The sequence below is a fragment of the Arachis stenosperma genome, chromosome 9, assembly GCF_014773155.1.
Source record: "Arachis stenosperma cultivar V10309 chromosome 9, arast.V10309.gnm1.PFL2, whole genome shotgun sequence".
NCBI lineage: Eukaryota > Viridiplantae > Streptophyta > Magnoliopsida > Fabales > Fabaceae > Arachis > Arachis stenosperma.
Genome location: NC_080385.1, coordinates 156,930,575 through 156,951,254, shown reverse-complemented (window position 1 = coordinate 156,951,254; position 20,680 = coordinate 156,930,575). Strand labels below are relative to the sequence as shown.

General features: G+C 37.5%; 4 protein-coding genes across 6 annotated transcripts; 2 read left to right on the top strand and 2 right to left on the bottom strand.

The window, feature by feature from the left end:
* LOC130948133 (LEAF RUST 10 DISEASE-RESISTANCE LOCUS RECEPTOR-LIKE PROTEIN KINASE-like 2.1) lies at positions 1-2,728 on the bottom strand. The gene is made up of 3 exons (XM_057876849.1): positions 1,900-2,728; positions 1,782-1,811; positions 1-1,255 (listed from the first exon to the last, which is right to left on the bottom strand). The coding sequence occupies exons 1-3, from the start codon at positions 2,681-2,683 to the stop codon at positions 144-146; spliced, it is 1,926 nt and encodes a 641-aa protein (XP_057732832.1). The 5' UTR covers positions 2,684-2,728; the 3' UTR covers positions 1-143.
* A 655-nt stretch (positions 2,729-3,383) lies between these two features.
* Positions 3,384-6,128, top strand: LOC130951526 (LEAF RUST 10 DISEASE-RESISTANCE LOCUS RECEPTOR-LIKE PROTEIN KINASE-like 2.1). Its single transcript, XM_057880199.1, has 2 exons — positions 3,384-4,466; positions 4,969-6,128. Exons 1-2 carry the CDS (start codon positions 3,644-3,646, stop codon positions 6,018-6,020), a joined length of 1,875 nt encoding a protein of 624 aa, XP_057736182.1. The 5' UTR covers positions 3,384-3,643; the 3' UTR covers positions 6,021-6,128.
* Positions 6,129-7,548: 1,420 nt separating this feature from the next.
* LOC130947703 (PR5-like receptor kinase) lies at positions 7,549-9,448 on the top strand. Its single transcript, XM_057876404.1, has 3 exons — positions 7,549-7,797; positions 8,065-8,112; positions 8,259-9,448. The coding sequence occupies exons 1-3, from the start codon at positions 7,773-7,775 to the stop codon at positions 9,305-9,307; spliced, it is 1,122 nt and encodes a 373-aa protein (XP_057732387.1). The 5' UTR covers positions 7,549-7,772; the 3' UTR covers positions 9,308-9,448.
* Positions 9,449-9,849: 401 nt separating this feature from the next.
* Positions 9,850-20,315, bottom strand: LOC130947701 (PR5-like receptor kinase). Of its 3 annotated transcripts, XM_057876403.1 has the most exons (4): positions 20,287-20,315; positions 12,185-12,234; positions 11,175-11,231; positions 9,850-11,012 (listed from the first exon to the last, which is right to left on the bottom strand). In XM_057876403.1, the coding sequence occupies exons 3-4, from the start codon at positions 11,194-11,196 to the stop codon at positions 9,964-9,966; spliced, it is 1,071 nt and encodes a 356-aa protein (XP_057732386.1). In that variant the 5' UTR covers positions 11,197-11,231; positions 12,185-12,234; positions 20,287-20,315; the 3' UTR covers positions 9,850-9,963. The 3 variants fall into 3 exon arrangements, with proteins under 3 accessions (XP_057732386.1, XP_057732384.1, XP_057732385.1); XM_057876401.1 differs by lacking the exons at positions 12,185-12,234; positions 20,287-20,315 and adding an exon at positions 13,800-14,572; XM_057876402.1 differs by lacking the exons at positions 12,185-12,234; positions 20,287-20,315 and adding an exon at positions 11,425-12,156.
* Between the last annotated feature and the right edge of the window lie 365 nt (positions 20,316-20,680).

The following is a 20,680-nucleotide window of genomic DNA, read 5'->3' as shown; positions in this document are numbered from 1 at the left end:
TTCTGCAACTAAGATATATCACCCGGATCATGATACAATTCTGCATATAAATTCTACATGAATTATTATCATTACAAACTAGGATATAGCAGTTGATGTTGAAATTGAAAATCAATGACTGTGTACATAGTAACATACATGTTTCATAATGACTTACATTTTGAGAGTGATGAATTTGTTGAATCTAGTGGCGAAGATCTAGGAGGTGAAGATAGATAAGGTTTTGGTGGCATTTGTAGAGACTCGAAGGTTGATTCCATCATATCTACCACCTTGCTCATTGTTGGTCTATTTGATGGGTCAGTTTGTATGCACCATAAGCTCACTACTATCATCTTCTGTATCGTTTCTTTATCAATTTCATTCTTGATACATTGCAATTCGGGTTCTTGGTTCTGCTCAAGACGCCTGTAAATCCAATGAGGAAAATACATTTCACTTGAAGATTCATCTTTAATGTTCATGTTACTTCTTTCTCCAATCATTTCTAAAACCATCATTCCATAACTATATACATCGGATTTATGAGACACCTCACCAAAATTCCTTGAGAACACTTCAGGTGCAATATAACCTATAGTTCCTCTAGCAATCATTAATGATAGGATGCTTTCTTTTTCCATGCATATTTTTGCAAGTCCAAAATCAGAAATCTTTGGACAAAAATCCTCATCTAATAAGATATTGTGAGGTTTGATATCAAAATGTACAATTTTGCTGTTACACCCTTTGTGCAAATAGTCTAACCCTCGAGCAACACCAATTGCGATCTTATACATTGTTTTGCAAGTCAAGTTTGGATTGAACCTTTTTGAATCTCTGCCTTCATAAATAAATTTTTCAACTGATCCATTAGGCATATACTTGTATATTAAAGCTCTTTTAGTATCTTCCAAACAGAATCCCAATAATTCAACAATGTTAACATGAGAAGTGACACTTATGCTAGCAACTTCATTGATAAATTCTTCACCATTACCTTTTGATTCACTTAAAACCTTCACTGCCACAAGGGTTCCATCAGATAACTTCCCTTTGTATACGCTACCATAACCTCCTTGACCCAGTTTGTCTTTGAAGGAGTTGGTTGCCTTCTTTACCTCTAAATAACTGAACCTTTTAGCTGCAAGGTGTCCATGATTTTTCAGGAATGCCTCAATTATCTGGTGGGTTGGGTTTTCTTTATTGTAAAAGTGCCTTCTGAAGTACCAAGCCAACACTATGAAAGCTCCTAATGCTCCAATCACAGAAGCAACTATAGAAATGAACAGCAAGTAATTAGTATAAAGCAATGAAACATATATACAAGAATTCTAAATAACACATGATTTAAAATTTTATTTCGATATGTATCTATCCTTCATTATTGTTTATATAATATAATTTCTATATAATGTAAGACTACTTTCCTTTATATAGATTTACTATATATACTTGTCATTTCAATGAATACAGAATACATTTCACAAGTTTCCTCTGTTTTTGTCGTTTACTCCTATAGCTAAACTTGTAACTCAAATGGAGGAATACTTAAAGAAGGACGAATATTGTTGAATTTATGGGAGAAGAGCGTAATATCCGAATAAAAGAAAATAATATTATATGAAGTTGTTGTATTGAAGTTATGTTTTTACATGATACAAAAGTCATACTATTTATAAAGATACTTTCAATTAACCTCATAAATATCCATCTATTAAATATTAGCTATTACTGACTTAACTCCCAACTACTAACAACTCTAATAATATTTTAATAAATATAATGAATTTTTTGTTTACCTGCTATTGTAATCGTCTTTCTAGTTTTGCCTGCAAATAAATAACAAATGTAATTAATTTGATTTTAACAGTGCTTGAATAATGTTGATATGGTGAAGCATGGAATTAACGGACGTACGAGGTGTGTGACAATAAAACCTGCCGGAGTTGTCGATTCTGCATAGGCCTCCGTAAGCAATGTTACAATGAGAACAATTGGGAGACAGGTTTATTTGGATTGGAATATCAGCGGTGAGGGAACTTAGCAGGGTGTTGGGATCTTGGAGGACCACATTTGGTCCACCCAGTGGAAGCTCAATCAATGAACACCCTTGGATCTCCTTGTATTTGGATGCGTCACTCACTCCGTAGAACGTATCGTTTCCACATACCGTAGAGTTTGGAAGAACATACGAAGGCCTTGGATCGATGCTATGTTTGCATTTGAGAAGGGTTGCTGAGTACATCACCTGAGAAGAAGCCAAAGGTGTGTCGATTCTGAATGTGTTGGAAGAGCCATACCCCAAAACCTCACAGCTTCTTGATGACAGGAGAGTATAGAGATTGTCGTCTCTGATGGTTATTGAAGATCGTGAAACCACTAAACCGTCGTCTCTGACGGTGATGTTTGACTGGGTAAGGCTTCCGTTGACAATATTGAACCAACGGTTGTTGTTCTGAATGCTTTTAGTGGAGCCTGGATCATCTTGGCAGCCATCTATCACCAGGAGGCCGCACTCCGAGTGAGGTCTGCTGGTGAATGGGAAACGCAGATCGCCGAGATCTCCGCACGGAATTGAAGGTGGACATCCCCATACCCTGTTGCCGTTGCATGAAAGCAACAAGAAGAAGAATAAGAGCAAGAGAGACCTACTAAACACATGCAGCATTGATGAAACCATCTTCATTTCTCTCACCAACATCAACAGTAGTATACTAACTCTATACACTTTCTCCGGAATTGGTAAACAGAGACTTGGTTTCTACAGTATGTTATGTTTTAATATAGTGGGGATATGTGGCACGATAGTTGAATGCAGCCAGCCATTGTTGACCTGGATTAGTCATAGAAAATGTTATCTGGAATTTTTAGATAATTATATAATTTATTTGGAGGTTTTATAAGCAAAAAATTAGTTGTAGGAAGAATTTCATTACTAATGACTCATGAGTGATGAGTCCATGCCCATATAGATATTATACGTTTGATGTTTATTCATGCCGTGTGGAGTTTTTAATTATCAGAAAAATTATGGGGGTAACCAAGTGAAAAATATAAAATAAAAAAATATCATATCCAATTCAAATTTTTAAGTGTTAAGTTAAGGAATCTCTTATTTTATAAATTATATTTCACTTTTTTTAATGTAGAATTAATTCTTAACTTTATCTCTTCCTCGCACTTACAACATTAACATAAATAAGTTACAACATAGATTAGGTTTGGTTGAATTATCATCTTCAGTTTTATAGATTGATTTATGTACAAAAATTAGATCCCCTAAACAGGGGACACATGAAGGGAAATATCAATCTCTATCTGTTGACTTGCAAGTTGCAACGACTTGAAAATTTCGTTATTTTGTTTGGCTGGATTACAATGTGCTAAAAACTAAGAATCATCCCATGATTTCATTGGTAATTTCGTATCATAGAGTTTGGAGGCGTGAAGCATGTTCAATCTCCGTTACGACTATCTGTGGCACTTTAAACGTGAGCGGGGCCTCTGATGTGAGTATTCAACTACTCATCCAACAGCGTGCGTTCATAAAATGGAGAAATGCTTGGGAAGCATCAGATGCTATGAGCAGAAGTGGATCAGGATCACCTCCTTTACATGAGCCTTGCTTGCATGTCCTCACAATTACACAACTCTTTTAATCATGTACCGTTGTGTTATCATCAGCATCATCCTCTACTGTGTGTTGAGCAGAACCACTTTGTGCAGTTATGTGGATCCACAGTTTGAAGCATGTAAACCCCAAACATGCGGCAACCAATCCATAAGCTACCCTTTCTACATCCAATACAAGCAGGAACCTTTCTGTGGGTACCCTGGTTTTGGCATCTCTTGTGATAGTAATGGCTTCCCAGTTCTCAATCTCTCTAATACTCCTTACATCATCCATCAAATATTCTACCACAACCAATCACTTAGAGTCTCCAATGCTGCCTTTTCATCAACCAACACCACCACAGCTGATTATTGTCTTTCCCTTACACGGAACCTCACCCTTCCCTCAACCATGATCTTCAGTCTTGTTCATCAGAATCATAATAAGGACATCTTACTGTTCTTCGGCTGTAACCTGTCATCCCTGCCCACAGAGTTGACAGATTACAGAATTGGGTGTTCTGAAGCCAACAACAAAACGGGTGGTTCGATTCTGGCATTGTATAAGGACGATGTCAAAACAGTAAGCTCGGTGTCTAAGAGTTGCGGGAGGGGAGGAGAAGTGGTGCATGCGGGGGTGGAAGAGAGTGAAGGAGGAGGGATACAAGAGGCGCTGAGGAGAGGGTTCATGCTGAATTGGAATGCGAGTGATTGTAAGCCGTGCAGTAGCAGCGGAGGAAGGTGTGGCTTCAATGTAACTATGTATTTTTTCCAGTGTTACTGCACTGATAGAATTCATGCTTCCAGATGTGTTATTCCAGGTTTGTCTCTCTCTTTATCTCTTCTCTTGATTTCTTTTGCTCACTATAATTGTTAGTAGTTATAGCCATACTCCATTTGATTAGAGCTGGAGTATTGAAAAAATGGTAGTTATACGTTTAAATTGATTTGTGTACATGTATCATTTATCGTGGCTTCCACTTTTATCTTGATTCTTGAGATCGCTGATTTTCTCTGAGTTTATGCTTCTTGTCATTAGTTATTTGATGCTAAATGTTGGCTTCCTCTTCAACTTCTCACTTGCAGATGGTAGAAGCAAGGCTTCCATGAAGATTGGACTTGCACTCGGACTAGGAGCGTGGGAGATCGTTCATCATTTTTTATTATCATATCGTTCGTTTCATATAACAATATAATAATCTTCTGAGTTAACATAATGAGTTCTTTTATCTCTCTCTCTCTCTCTCTGCTTTTTCTTGCACCTTAGGGATTATTGACCGTTACTGTTTTGCCTCAAATGTATTAACTTAAAGATATCCAACATTAACTCTGTAATTTCTCAACATGGCATTCATTACTTTCTCAATTCAATAGCCTCTGCAGCTGCTGCAGTTATTCTGCTGTTAGTAATGGTCACCTACTACACAAGATGGAAGAAGGGAAACTCAAAACACCACCTGGTTGATGCCTTTTTGGAGAGACATGAACACCTTCAAATCAAGAGGTACAGCTATTCCGAGATGAAGAAAGTGACCAATTCCTTCAAAAACAAATTAGGCCAACGGGGGTTTGGCAGTGTATACAAAGGACAATTACAGGATGGACGACATGTAGCAGTGAAGATCCTAAGTGAACTGAAAGGTGATGGTGATGATTTCATCAATGAAGTTGCTAGTATGAGCAGAACCTCTCACGTTAACATTATTTCTCTTCTTGGATTCTTCTTTCAAGGTTCCAAACGAGCTTTGGTTTATGAATTTATGCCCAATGGGTCACTTGAGAAGTTAATCTATGAAGAAAATGCTGTGATAGGGGATCGCCAATTGGATTGCCAGACTTTATATGATATTGCAATTGGTGTTGTCCGAGGACTTGAATATTTGCGCAAGGGCTGCAATACTAGAATCTTGCATTTTGACATTAAGCCTCATAACATTCTATTAGATGAAAATTTCCTACCCAAAATTTCAGACTTCGGACTTGCAAAAATTTGCACAAGAAAAGAAAGTATAGTATCAATATTTGGTGCTAGAGGAACTGTAGGTTATATTGCCCCGGAGGTATTTTCTAGAAACTTTGGTGTAGTATCACATAAGTCGGACGTTTATAGTTACGGAATGATGGTCTTAGAGATGGTTGGAAGAAGAAAGAATATCAAGGCTGATGATGCATCGAGTGAGATATATTTTCCTTATTGGATACACAATAGACTTGTATCAAATCAAGAGCTTGGTCTGCAAAATATAAGAAATGAATATGATAATGAGATGGTCAGAAAGATGACAATAGTGAGTTTATGGTGCATTCAAACCAAGCCTTCAACTCGACCATCAATTAGTAAGGTGGTGGAAATGTTGGAAGGAAGAACTGAGTTGTTGCAATTGCCTCCTAAACCATATTGGTTTTCTCCTTCAAATTCTCCCTGAACTTTGAACCATTGTAGTTTATATCTTGTTAGTCAAGACATTGTATCAGAATTTGGTGGAAGCCAATAAAGAAGGTATATTGCCATTCTTATTACCTTTATAAAGACACTCCCCTCACCTTTTGTAATTCATTCCTTTTTGTTATGAATTCAATTTTAAGAGAATAATACCACCTGTCTTTCTGGACTCTGGAGTTTGAAGACTTAAAAGAAAGTCTTAACAGATATATGAAACTTCTATTGGATATTATACATCTTATATAGTAAATCAGATACAAGGTGCTAGCTAGGCATATTACTGATATCAAATTAAAGACTCGATGAGCAGTTAAAGTAAATTCTACAAACTTTCAGTATGCGTGACAAAATTATTCCAGAGCATTAGCAAACAAATTAATCAACTATCACTCAAGATCTTAAAATCTCGAGTTTCCAGAGAATTGTTGACTGGATTAGTCATAGAAAATGTTATCTGTAATTTTTAGATAATTATATATTTTATTTGGAGGTTTGGATACTTAATTTATAAGTAAAAGATTAGTTGTAGGAAGAATTTCATTACTAAAGACTCATGAATGATGAGTCCATGCTCATTTAGATATTATACGTTTGATGTTTACTCATGCCGTGTGGAATAATTAGCCACAACATATATTAGGCTTGGTTGAAATATCATCTTCACTTTGATGGATTATGTACGAAAATTAGAGCCCTCAAACATGGGGACACATGAATCTCTATCTGTTGACTTGCAACTACTTGGAAATTCGTTATTTTCGTTTGGAGGCATGAATCATGTTCCAATCTCCGTTACGAATATCTATGGCACTTTAAACGTGAGCGGGCCCTCCGATGTGAGTATTCAACTACTCATCCAACAGCGTGTGTTAATAAAATGGAGAAATGCTTGGGAAGCATCAGATGCTATGAGCAGAAGTGGATCAGGATCACCTCCTATACATGAGCCTTGCTTGCATGTCCTCACAATCACAACTCTTAATCATGTACCGTTGTGTTATCGTTAGCATCATCCTCTACTCTGTGTTGAGCAGAACCACTTTGAGCAGTTATGTGGATCCACACTACCTGGCATGTGAACCACAAACATGTGGCAACCAATCCATAAGATACCCCTTCTACATCCAAGGCAAACAGCAACCTTTCTGTGGCTACCCTGGTTTTGCCATCTCTTGTGATAGTAATGGCTTTCTGATTCTCAGTCTCTCTAATACTCCTTACATCATCCATCAAATATTCTACCATAATCAATCACTCAGAGTTTCCAATGCTGCCTTTTCATCAGCCAACAACACTAACACGCCAGATTCTTGTATTTCTGCTGCACACAACCTCACCCTTCCTACAACCAGTACCTTCAATCTTGTTCATCAGAATAATCATAAGGACATCATATTGTTCTTCGGCTGTAACCTGTCATCCATGCCCCTAGAGTTGTTAGATTACAGAATTGGGTGTTCTGAAGCAACCAACAAAACGGATGGTTCGGTTCTGGCATTGTATAAGGACGATGTAAAAACAGTAAGCTTGGTGTCCAAGAGTTGCGGGACTGGCGGAGAGGTGGTGAACGCGGTGGTGGAAGAGAGTGAAGGAGTTGGGATAGAAGAGGAGCTGAGGAGAGGGTTCATGCTGAATTGGACAGCGAGTGATTGCAAGTTGTGCAATAGCACAGGAGGAAGGTGTGGCTTCAATTCAACTATATTCACTTTCCAGTGTTACTGCACTGATCGAATTCATGCTTCCAAATGTTGATATTTCAGGTTTCTCTCTCTCTCTCTCTCTCTCTCTCTCTCTCTCTCTCTCTCTCTCTCTCTCTCTCTCTCTCTCTCTCTTACACGTGCATCGAAAGAGCTGGAGTATTGAAAAATGATATTTATACATTAAATGGATCTATGTACATGTATCACTATCATTCATTATGGCTTCCATATCTCGTGATCACTGATTTTCTCTGAGTTTCTGCTTGTCATTAGTTATTACTTATCTGAAGCTAAATAGTGGCTTCCTTTTCAACTTCTGAGTTGCAGATGGTAGAAGCAAGGCTTCCATGAAGATGGGACTTGCACTAGGACTAGGTAAAGGGATAGATCGTTCATCATTTTTCGGTGCCTTTCATATAACAATATAATAATCCTCTGTTATAACTTAAATATATCTAACATGAACAATATTATTTCTCAACACTGCATTCATTACTTTCTCAATTCAATGACCTCTGCAGCTGCTGCGGTTACTATGCTGTTAGTAATGGTCACCCTCTACTACACAAGACGGAAGAAGCAAAACTCAAAACACCTTCTGGTTGATGCCTTTTTGGAGAGGCATGGACACCTTCAAATCAAGAGGTACAGCTATTCCGACATGAAGAAAGTGACCAACTCCTTCAAAAACAAACTAGGTGAAGGGGGATTTGGCAGTGTATACAAAGGACAATTAAAGGATGGACGACATGTTGCAGTGAAGATCCTAAGTGAATTGAAAGGTGATGGTGAAGATTTCATCAATGAAGTTGTGAGCATGAGCAGAACTTCTCATGTTAACATTGTTGCTCTTCTTGGCTTCTGCTTTCAAGGTTCTAAACAAGCTTTAGTTTATGAATTTATGCCTAATGGGTCCCTTGAGAAGCTACTCTCTGATGAACATGACGTGATAGGGGATCGCCAATTAGATTATCAAACTTTATATGATATTGCAATTGGTGTTGCTAAAGGACTAGAGTATCTGCATAAGGGCTGCAATACTAGAATTCTGCATTTTGATATAAAGCCTCATAACATTCTCTTGGATGAGAATTTCTGTCCCAAAATTTCAGACTTTGGACTTGCCAAAGTTTGTACAAGAAAAGAAAGCATGGTATCGATTTCTGGTACAAGAGGGACTGCAGGTTATATTGCCCCAGAGGTATTTTCTAGGAATTTTGGTGTAATATCACATAAGTCGGATGTTTATAGTTATGGAATGATGGTTTTAGAGATGGTTGGGAGAAGAAGGAATATCAAGACTGAAGTAGATGCTTCAAGTGAAACGTATTTTCCTTATTGGATATACAATAGACTTGTGTCAAATCAAGAGCTTGGTCTACAGAGTATAAGCAATGAATTTGATAATGAGAAGGTAAGAAAGCTGACAATAGTGAGCTTATGGTGCATTCAAACTAACCCTTCAAATCGGCCATCAATAAGTACGGTGGTGGAAATGCTAGAAGGAAGAGTTGAATTGTTACAATTGCCACCTAAACCATTTTGGTTTTCTCCCTCGGCCTCTCCCTGAATTATTTGAAACATTGTAATTAATATGTTCTGTACATGTAATTAGTCGTCTTTTCTTCTTATATAATAGTAGCCTCAGGACAAATTTACTAAAACATCTTATGGATAAAGGGAAAAATCTTTGTATTAGCTTTGTTTATGTTTGAAGTGGTTTATACTAATTTTTTTTCCTGAGATTTTCTATTTCTTTCTCCAAAAGTAATTTCCTATCAAACGAAGACTAAACTTTTACATTCTGGTCTAAAAAGCTAACAACTTGAGAATTCTGTCATACAAGTAACTGCTGATAAGTGACTAATGTGGACCAGAAAACTGTTTCTGTTGCTATTATATATATGGATGGTGGCAAGAGTTTAACATTGAAGTTCTGTTTTCATGCTTTCCTCGAGTGTATGGAGAAATGTGTTACTCTATAGGCTCTTTCAACTTATTTTCCAAGTAAAAGTGCATAACTTGGTTTTTCGATTCAACTTTTATTGTGAACGCAACACCCAAGTACCTCTGACCACACACAAGAAAACTAAGGTAACGAGCAAACACCATATAAATGTCTTTGTATTAAAAACAATCACTGCAGAGTATAAGAAGACAAAGAAATTACAGATAAAAGGACAATATATTACAAACTGCAACATATAAACTACAATGGTTCAAAGTTCAGGGAGAGTTTGAAGGAGAAAACCAATATGGTTTAGGAGGCAATTGCAACAACTCAGCACTTCCTTCCAACATTTCCACCACCTTACTGATTGATGGTCGAGTTGAAGGATTGGTTTGGATGCACCATAAACTCACTATTGTCATCTTTCTGACCATCTCATTATCACATTCATTTCTTATGTTTTGCAGATCAAGCTCCTGATTTGACACAAGGCGATTGTATATCCAATGAGGGAAATATATCTCACTAGATACATCAACTTCAGCCTTGATGTTCTTTCTTCTTCCAACCATTTCTAAGACCATCATTCCATAACTGTAAACATCTGACTTATGTGATACTGCACCAAAGTTTCTAGAAAATACCTCCGGGGCAATATAGCCTGCAGTTCCTCTAGCACCAAATATTGATACTATACTTTCTTTTCTTGTGCAAACTTTTGCAAGTCCGAAGTCGGAAATTTTGGGACAAAATTTTTTATCTAATAGAATGTTATGAGGCTTTATGTCAAAATGCAGGATTTTTGTATTGCAGCCCTTGTGCAAATACTCAAGTCCTCGGGCAACACCAATTGCAATATCATATAAAGTTTGACAATCTAATTGACGATCCCCTATCACAGAATTTTCATTATAAATTAACTTCTCTAGAGACCCATTAGGCATCAATTCGTAAACTAAAGCTCGCTTAGATCCTTCAAAGCAGAAGCCAAGAAGAGCAACGATGTTAACATGAGAAGTTCTGCTCATACTTGCAACTTCATTAATGAACTCCTGACCATCACCTTTAAATTCACTTAGGATCTTCACTGCAACATGGCGTCCGTCCTGTAATTGTCCTTTGTATACACTGCCAAACCCCCCTTGGCCTAGTTTGTTTTTGAAGGAATTGGTCACTTTCTTCATCTCAGAATAACTATACCTCTTGATTTGAAGGTGGTCATGTCTCTCAAAAAAAGCATCAACCAGTGGAAGGGTTTGATTTTGCTTCTTCCATCTTTTGTAGTAGAGCGTTATTATTACTAGCACTAGAGTAGCTGTCACCGCTGTAGAGGTTTTAGAATGTTGAGAAAGTAGTGCCATGCATATAATTAGAAGGCTGAGAAGTTAAAGCAATGCAAAAAAAATACAGTAATTGGAGTAAAGGAAATAGTAAAGAGCCTGAAAATGGCTTTGAGTTCAAAATGTATCAAAAACTAATACATTACCCAGTGCTAGTGCGAGTCCCATTTTTTTGACAAGCCTGTTTGTACTACTACTACTACCTGCAGATCAGAAGTAAAAGATGAAGCAATTATTTTAATGTTAGCAATCAATACTAAATAATGGTAAATCATCAAATTAACTGAAACAAAATCTGTTGCAGATATTGAACATTAGGTTTGGAATAAAACTAAAAGTACAAGTATGATGAAGCCAGAGCAAATATCTAAGATTGGATTTGAGTATCTAATATACCTGCACAATAGAATTTGCCTTGGGTGTCAAGTTGACATTGACCTCTTTGGTGCTTAACACGCTTGGCCCAATCATCAGATAATAATACTTCCAATTGCATCTCATCAGATACAAAAGGAAATGGATGACTAGTATCTGACTCGTCTTTTAATGGTAACTGAATATTGGAACATTCTGTTAAATTTGTTGGCCACTGGAATCCCTTAGGAATTTCCTCGGTTGGAGGGCCATAGTAGATATTGTACTCTGGACACACTCTATAGTTATGAAACTCCGGGGAAGGTTGAGAGTGAGGAACTTGTGGCATCTGAAGATGGCAATATTATATCTGACGTAGAAAGAGCCTAAAGGAGAGGTGGGACTCTGAGGGCGAATGATGTTGGTTGCTATGTTTTGCAACTGCTGGATCTAAAATTGTCATTTAGATTACTAATTTACTACCTTTGATAGTTATGGTATGAGGTCCCACGTCTAAAACATAAACCTTGGAGTTGTTGTGTTGGTTGGTTGGATGGTTTTGGGGGCATTTGGATTTTGATCATGGCAGCCATGGATTGGCAATACGCCGAAGTGTGGGAGTTGTGGGTTTGTGAAAGGAAGAAGAAGAAGAAGAAGCGGAAACAGAATCAGTGATCTCAATATAGGCATCATGGATGATGAGAATCTATCTATCTATCTAACTTTTTATATAAAAGTTGATATCAATTTTTTTTAAACTAGTCTAAACTCTAAAGCAGCAGATGATTAAGCAGTAGTGTACCTTTGTCACAGTAAAATTCGTTGTTGGTGTCAAGTTGACATTGGCCTCGTCTGTGATTGAAGCAATCATCACAATCAGGAGATAATACCACTTTGAGAGCAATGTCAGAAGATACAAAGGATAAAACATCTGTGCTATTGATGGCATCTTTTGTTGCAAAATGAAGAAGTGAGCAGTGTGAGAAAATGCCACCGGCATCGTGTATAGTAGGAGACGTATTGATTTTATCATAATAGATGTCGTAGTCACGGCATGTGAGGTTACCATAATCTAAAGGGAGTTTTATTCTAAGGTTGTGATTGCATCGAAATAGGGTCACATTGTATTCGATATAAATAGAGAGCAAAGGAGAAGGTGGAGGAAGAGTATAAGTAGTGTTCAAAGCGTGACATTTGTTCTGTTCCAAACTGGCGTGAAAATCTGCATCATACATGGTGATGATAGTATTTGAGTCAAGGGAGCCTGTAAGCTCTAAGGTTGTTGCATTCTTCTCCAGTTGAATCATTTTGCGCGAATAGTACGTGTCTTCACAGCCATGAATGAGCAGCAAGCCACAGTGAGGGAGTTCAGCCTTGGTGAAAGGGTACTGGAATCTGCCGCGGCTTCCACAATCAAAAGAGCGTGGACAGTTATGTTGCTTCTCATTTTCACAATGCCCAGTCAAGAACAAGATGAGGAAGAAGAAGAACAATAAATAAGGTAGAGCCATATATCCCAAACAGCGAGTAGTAATGCTTAATGAATGGACTCTGATATATGTATATAAATGCAGCTACCAAGTGTTTATGCCACCCTCACATAAACAGCGAGTTTCATACGCAGCTTGACTTGGAAAATGAGCAATGGAAGACTTGATCATGAAAAGGAGAGGTTAGAGGTAGACGTTAACCAGGACAATACTCACATACATATTAATAATTATATTTTATTATTTAAATATGTTTAAAAAGTGAGACCTACAACACATTCAATTTATTTAAATCTACAGTGTCAGTCTTTTACTTTGAGTCTTTGATTGGGGTGAATGACCACACTACAATATAATATTTTTCTTCTGAAAATCTAAAAGCTCATCGTCTGTCCGTTAGACAGAGTAATCACCAGTTCAGAAAGTTGTTATTTAACTTGAAGCTGTGGGATTTTGGAGTGAATTGGCGATTTATTTGCTTGTGTGGAGTTTCGTCAATACGTGAAATTGTGGTGGAAAAGATTTAATATCAAAGTTAGCTTAGAATCACGGTGCTTTCCAGAGTCCAGAGACGACTGAGTCTTAAGGTTGAAAATAATGGAAAGAGAATAAAACTAGCTTAGAATTATGCGTGATATTAAGTAATTTCAAGCCCTTGGCGCTTAACTAACATCTGCACTTTACTGTAACTAGTCCAATAAGACAGAAGACGCGCTCAAATATTTCATATTTTTTTGTCGATACTTTCACTCTTTATATCATAATATTAGAAAACACTGTTAACTTTTTTCTTTCTTTAATTAAAGTTGTTCTCATCCTTGTAACAAGAGTAGCAGGAAATCATGTAACATACATTAATAACGACTGACCCGGTATAAACTATGAACTAGGCAAGTCGTAGTAAATTATGTTGAAAACTAAGTGTACCTTTGTGGCAGTAGAAGTGGTTATTCTTGTCGACTCCACAAAGGCCTCCTCTGTGATTGAAGCAGTCATCACAGTCATGAGATAATACTATTTCAAGAACCATCTCAGCTGAAACGAAGGACAAAACGTCTTTGGTATTGGTGGAGTCTTTTGAAGCAAACTGGACAACCGAGCAGCCGGAAAAAACTCCGGCGGCCTCTTGATCAGGGTGGGTATTGTTTCTATCATAATAGATTTCATAGCCGTAGGAGGCGCGGCATCCTAGATTAACATAATTGGAAGGGGGCTTGGTACTAAGGTTGTGATTGCATTTGAAGAGAGTTACATTGTACTTACTACTTAATATACATAGACAAAAGTGGAGAAGGTGGAGGAAGGGTGTAATTATTGTGCAAAGCGTCACATTCATTGTGATCCAAACTTGTGTGGAAACCATCATCATAGATTGTAATGATCTTATTGGTCTCCACTACAGCAGTAAGTCTCACGCTTTTGCTACTGTTGCCAAGTTGGATCAATTTTGGTGAAGTAGCATTGAGGAGGCAGCCTTGAATGGGTAACAACCCACACTCAGGATGCTCTGCCTTGGTGAATGGATACTGGAAAGTCCCAAGTCCTCCACAAGTAAAGGAGCTTGGACAGTTTTCATGGTTCCCATTGGCTTCACGAATTGAGTGAGCAAACAAGACGAGGAAGAAATGAAGTGGAGCCATCCCACAGCTTTATGAAGTATGAGTGATTGAAAACTTATTAAAGAAGCGAGGCGGAGTTGTGCCCATCATATATGAACCACCGAATACGTAGACTGACTAAGCTAACGACAACGGTAGAAGACTTGCATTGGTGAAAGCGGCATCGAATGGATAACTGACGTGGATTTAACCATACAAGACACTCACGTCCTCTGTCGGTAGTGAAAGTGCATGTTGAAGAATTTTGTAAACTTCTTGGAACCAACCAAAATGGGAGTGGCTTTTAAGGTTAGTTGTAATGCCCACGGCTTCTTGGAACTGGACTTTTATAGAATTAACATATTCCAATGTTTGTGGAATTCTGAATTGTTGGTGGGTCCCAACCTCAAGTGGGACCCACAACCTTTTAGAAAAAAAAGGAAAAACAATAAAAGAAAAAGAAGTGGCTGAGAGCCACGGGAGAGAGAGAGAAGAGTTTCATTCCTTTGAATGTAAAAAAGGAAACACGAAACACAGCGCCGAAGAGGAGAAGAATTTGGGGGAAAAGGGCAAGTTAACCTTGATCACATTGATTTGGTAAACTTGCTTCATTTTTTATAAAATTTTAGTATGTTGTTTCTGGTGTAGAGATGAATATTAGGATATAACTTGCTAGTTGTATTGCCTTCTCTTTTGCTTGATTTGAGATACTCACTTTTGTGGAGGGTTTATGTTGATTCCATCAGTTTTGATGATGTATTTTGTTGATTGTTGAGATGCCCTAGTGTCACTAGAAAGACTGTTTGTGTATCCATTATTCTGATAGTGGAAGATTTTTCTGTGGACTAGGTCCCGTGGGTTTTTTGTCCCTCTTTTGGGGGTTTTCCCACGTTAAAATTCTGGTGTCTGATTATTTAATTTCTGCCATTATATTTGTTGCTTGGAGTATCTTTGGTATTGCCCATTTAATTGCACAGGTTGTGAGAAAATTATTTTTGGTGCTTCCGCTGTTAGATAGGTTCTTGTTTTTGAATCTTTATTGAGTTTTTCCCAACAAAGTGGTATCTAGAGCTTTGGTTGTTTATCTCTGTGCTGATTAAATGGAGGAAAATACTCATGGACCGAATATGGTCAAACTGAATTCCCAAAATTATTCAATTTGGAAGACCCTCATGGAAGATATGTTGTATAGCAAGGACTTGTATGATTCTGTGGAGGGAGATAAATCCAAAGGTACTAAATCCGATGCTGAATGGAAGAAACTGAATCGGAAGGCAGTTGCTTTGATTAGGCAATGACTTGATCTTAGTGTGTATCCACATGTTGACACCGAAACGAATGCTGAGAAGATGTGGAAGAAATTGAAGGAGTTATATGAGAGGAAGAATATGCAAAACAAAGCATTCTTAATTAGGAAGCTTGTCAATATGAAGTATGTTGAAGGTAAATCAATGCCGGAGTACTTGAGCATTTTTCAGGAAACGGTGAACCAACTAACAAATAATGAAATCACTTTGAATGATGAGTTGCAAGCCTTGTCGTTGTTGAGATCTTTGCCTGATAGTTAGGAAGTTCTGGTTGTGACACTGACTGACTAACTCAGCTCCAAAAGGAAAGTTGACGTTAGCAATGGTTAAAGAGAGCATGTTGAATGAAGAAGCTAGAAGAAGAGAGCGAGGTTTGACTAATGCCTCCTCCCAGTCAGAAGCACTTGTTTCAGAGTCACGGGGGAGAAGTCAAAGTAGAAAACCTCACAGTTCTGACAGGTCAGAGAGTCGAAGCAAGTCAAGAGGAAAGTACAAGCCAAGAAAGGAGTTCAATTGTCACCATTGTGGCAAGTCGGGGCATATCAAGAGGTATTGTAGGTTCTTGAAAAGAGAACAATCAAGGGGAAGAAATGAAGACAAAGGTAAAGATAGTGATAAAGAAACTGCTGCTATTATTTATGAAGATGTTCTTATCACATATGATGAAAATTATGTGAATCTTGTCTGTGATGATTCCACTTGGATTATGGACTCTGGTGCCTCATGTCATGTCACTCCGAAACGTGAATTTTTCACTTCCTATACTGCTGGAAATTTTGGCAAGATTAAATTGGGAGATAAAGGAGTGTGTGATATCATTGGTATGGGTGATATGTGGCTTGAAACCAACATGGGATGCAAGTTGCAGTTGAAGAATGTTAGGCATGCGCCAGATATGCGGTTCAATCTCATTTCAGTGAAGGCATTGGATCAAGAGGGGTATTGCACTTCTTTTGGTAGTGAAAAATGCAAGATTACCAAAGGGGCTCTCATTGTTGCTAGAGAAGATAATAGTCTTACTACTCTCTACCGGTTGCAAGCAAAGTTGTGCAAAGAAGATGTGAATGTAGCTGATGATTCCTCTTCTGATTTGTGGCATATACGTCTTGGTCACTTGAGCGAGAAAGGACTAAGCGTCTTAGCCAAGAAGCACTCACTTTCCGTGAAAGGTACAACTTTAAATACTTGCACTCATTGTTTTGTTGGAAAGCATGCTAGAGTATCATTCCATAATTCTGGACCTCATAGGAGATCACATGTTCTAGATTTAGTTCACACTGATGTTTGCACTATGGATGCTAAGACACTAGGTGGTGCATCATATTTTGTTACTTTTATTGATGATTATTCTCGAAAAGTGTGGGCTTTTGTTTTGAAATCTAAAGACCAGGTGCTCGGTATCTTCAAACACTTTCATGCAAGTGTTGAAAGAGAAACAGGAAGAAAATTGAAATGTGTTCGAGCAGATAATGGTGGTGAATACAGGGGTCCGTTTGAAGAGTATTGTAAAGGACATGGAATCAAGCTTGAAAAGACGGTTCCTAAGACTCCTCAACATAATGGAGTTGCTGAGAGAATGAATCGCACTATCAATGATAAAGTCAGGTGTATGCTCTCTCATGCAAAGTTGCCTAAATCCTTTTGGGGTGAAGCAATGAGGACTGCAGTTGTAATGACCCAATTTCTGGTAAGTCATGATCATACTAGAAACTGAGCGCTACCAACTTGTCTTCCTAATTATTATCTATTATTTACTATATGAGCCTGATTCGTTGTTAAAAGCGTAGTTATTTTGCGAGGTACTTTTTTTTTTGAAAAAATTTGGATTAACAAACAGTATCATTCATAATCAATTAACAACTAATAATATATAAAACAGTTACAAACAACCACACATAAACACATCACAAGTAGTTGACAACATTCGGTGATTCAGCCTTTATTAGAATATAGACTGTTAGTTAGAACACCCCTAGATATAGCTAGATAATAACTATATACATATATATACATACAACATCCCAGGTCCTGACCTGTTCAAGAAGTCCCTAAGCTGGCACCCAGGCTAGCCTAGACTCTATACTCACCTAGTCCCTCTAAACTACTAGAGCGAGGGAAAGTACATTCTATGTCTTCACAACTCAAGTCAGGTGGAACGTCATCAAAAGATAGAACATCATCTGCTACTCCTCTGCACGATCAGACTTTCCACAGGATGTCTCTCTGGTACCTCATGAAGTAGCCACACAATAGAAGTCTCGTACACAGAATTTAGGTTAAAGTGCGCATACGAACGGGGTGTAGACGTTGGCTGGTCTCATGGTATATACGTATAATCAGAGAACGATATTCACCCTAGACTCAGAAGACTATCTAGAGCAGGATCCTCTTCGCAGAACCATCATCAACGAACTACGGTAAGGTACTCTTACTTCCATCTGAAGGGGAAAGGAGAGAGAAGGGGTAAGAACTGGGGAGTCCTTAGTAGGGTCGGGGTTATTAGTTATATTCATTTATTTGGGGTCGATTAGCAGACGAATAATAGAATATAGCGAAGCAGTAACCAAAAGATAAAGATAGAAAGAGAAAGTAGAGGCAATAGAAAGCAGAACACAAACAAAAGAATACAAGGTAATAAAACATAGAAATGGCATACAAGCAGACAAACACAAGGAAATAGATCACACATAGAAAGGAATGCAATAGAGAATAATGCGCAGACAAGAATGATGCATGTCTAGCCCTAGTGCAGGTAATGAGCTCATCTGTCGGTTACATACCCGCTCCCGACGTTACCCAGCAACCTCTGTCTGGATAAGGCTTTCCTGTTGGCAATATCCACTGCAAGCAACCTTTGTCTTGCAGGGCGAAACTTATTAGCCAATATACGCCCAACAGACTCACTGTAAGCAACCTCTGTCTTACAGGAGCAACAACATACTCACTGTAAGCAACCTCTGTCTTACAGGAGCCACAACACACTCACTGTAAGCAACCTCTGTCTTACAGGAGCACATTCATCTTGATACCTCTGTAAGCAACCTCTGTCTTACAGCAAAGCATTATAGCAAGGTATCCCAGGAAAGCGTTCTCAGTGGTCGTACCACCATCTATCTGACTGCCTCTCTGCAGCAGATTCTTACATAATCATTCTCATTATCATCATTCATTATCATTCTCATTATTCATCATCATTTTCACATTCTTATGCAGTACCTCTTTCTTTCTCTGTTCAATCATTCTGTACAAACTTTACATCTTTCACTTTTACAATATCTTAACTCAAACCATTTCTCTTTATCACCTTACTCTTTTCTCTTTGTCTTTTTACTTTGCTCTGATTACTCTCTTTCTCTGTATTCCTTATTCTGCTCTGGTTACTCTGTTCTCTGTATCTCTTTATTTCTCTGATTACTATTTCCTTTATATATGTTACTCTTCTTCTCTTTATCTCTTTCCTCAACTCTAATTATTTTGTTCTCTGTGTTTCCCTACTCTGCTCTGATTTCTCTGCTTAACATATATAGTTGAAGCTTATGTAAATTTCGGTATGAATAGTTAGCCTGTCCCAAGTATAGGTTCATTAAGTCTATACTGAAACAGTTTAACTTTTCATATAATACCTAACCCTAGTCGCAACTCAAGTACTATCTAAGTTACCCTAATTCGTTCACTAATCTCTGTCTGTTTTCTGTCATTAAAACTTTACAGACTTTTTCTTTGACTTTTATCTTTTCTTCAACCTTTATCTTTTCTTTATCTTTTCTTCACTAACATGTTATTACCACTCCCTAAGTGTTTTATGAAGGTAATTATGAGATTCTGCACTTAAAGTTGTCTTTCTAAAGCTTTTACAGAAAACTGCCTTTTTCGCATTATTTTATTATTTTTATTAAAATTTATTTTTAATTAAATATTATTATTTAATATTTTATTATTATTTATTATTCTATCATTAATTTTCGAAAATTACTTTACTTTAACCTTTAACCTTTAAAATTCCCTTTTTACCCTGGTAACTTTTAATATTTCTACTTTAACCACGCTAACTTTCAGAAATTACCAAATAACCCCTTAAACACCAAAATAATTACTTCCTTGCCCTTTCTAAGATCTAAAAGGTGTTCTTCAATGTTCTTCACCACACTCAAAGTGTTCTTCATGTTCTTCATATATTCTTCAAATTCTTTCTCTGTTTTTACCCGTTTTTCAATCTTTTCAGCAACCGATTTTTACCAAAATTCATAATAAATTCCTAGCCACTAAAACCCCATCTTTTCTACATGATTTTAACACAAATTGAACCCCAATTTAAGGCCTAGGGTTTCGTTTTCCAGCAGCCCTCAAGAACAACATTCATAGCTTAAATATCATCAAATTTCATCAAATTTTCAACAAACTTTCAACAAGAATCACTCATATAAACAATCAATTTCAAGCACAGCCAAACCATATCATAATTACAGAACTCAAACACAATCAATCAAGATTAAATTCGTCAAACCCTACCTGGTTTTGCTGCTCCTAATTCGGTTAAACTTTCAGGTGGTCCTTAAGCACTTTTTCCTCCTAAATCACATCAAGAACAACTTTAAATCCAAAAACTCTCAACTGACCAAATCTCACTCAGTATGTTAGGAAGAGATATCTCACCTTAGACTTGCTGGAAATTCACGTTTCTTGGCCCTCAAGTCAAGTTAAGCATGATTCCTAAGGAAAAACATCAAGAAAACACATGTTTTGCATGGTTTTCCTTGAAAACCGAATTGAAGAGGGAGGGAGACAGCCATCTCACCTTATTTCCAGCCTTGATAAGTCACATGGTTATGTAGAGGAAGAAGAGAGGATCATTTTGGTGAAATCGGAGTTTTGATTTGAGTTTTAGTTCAGAAGAAATCAAGCT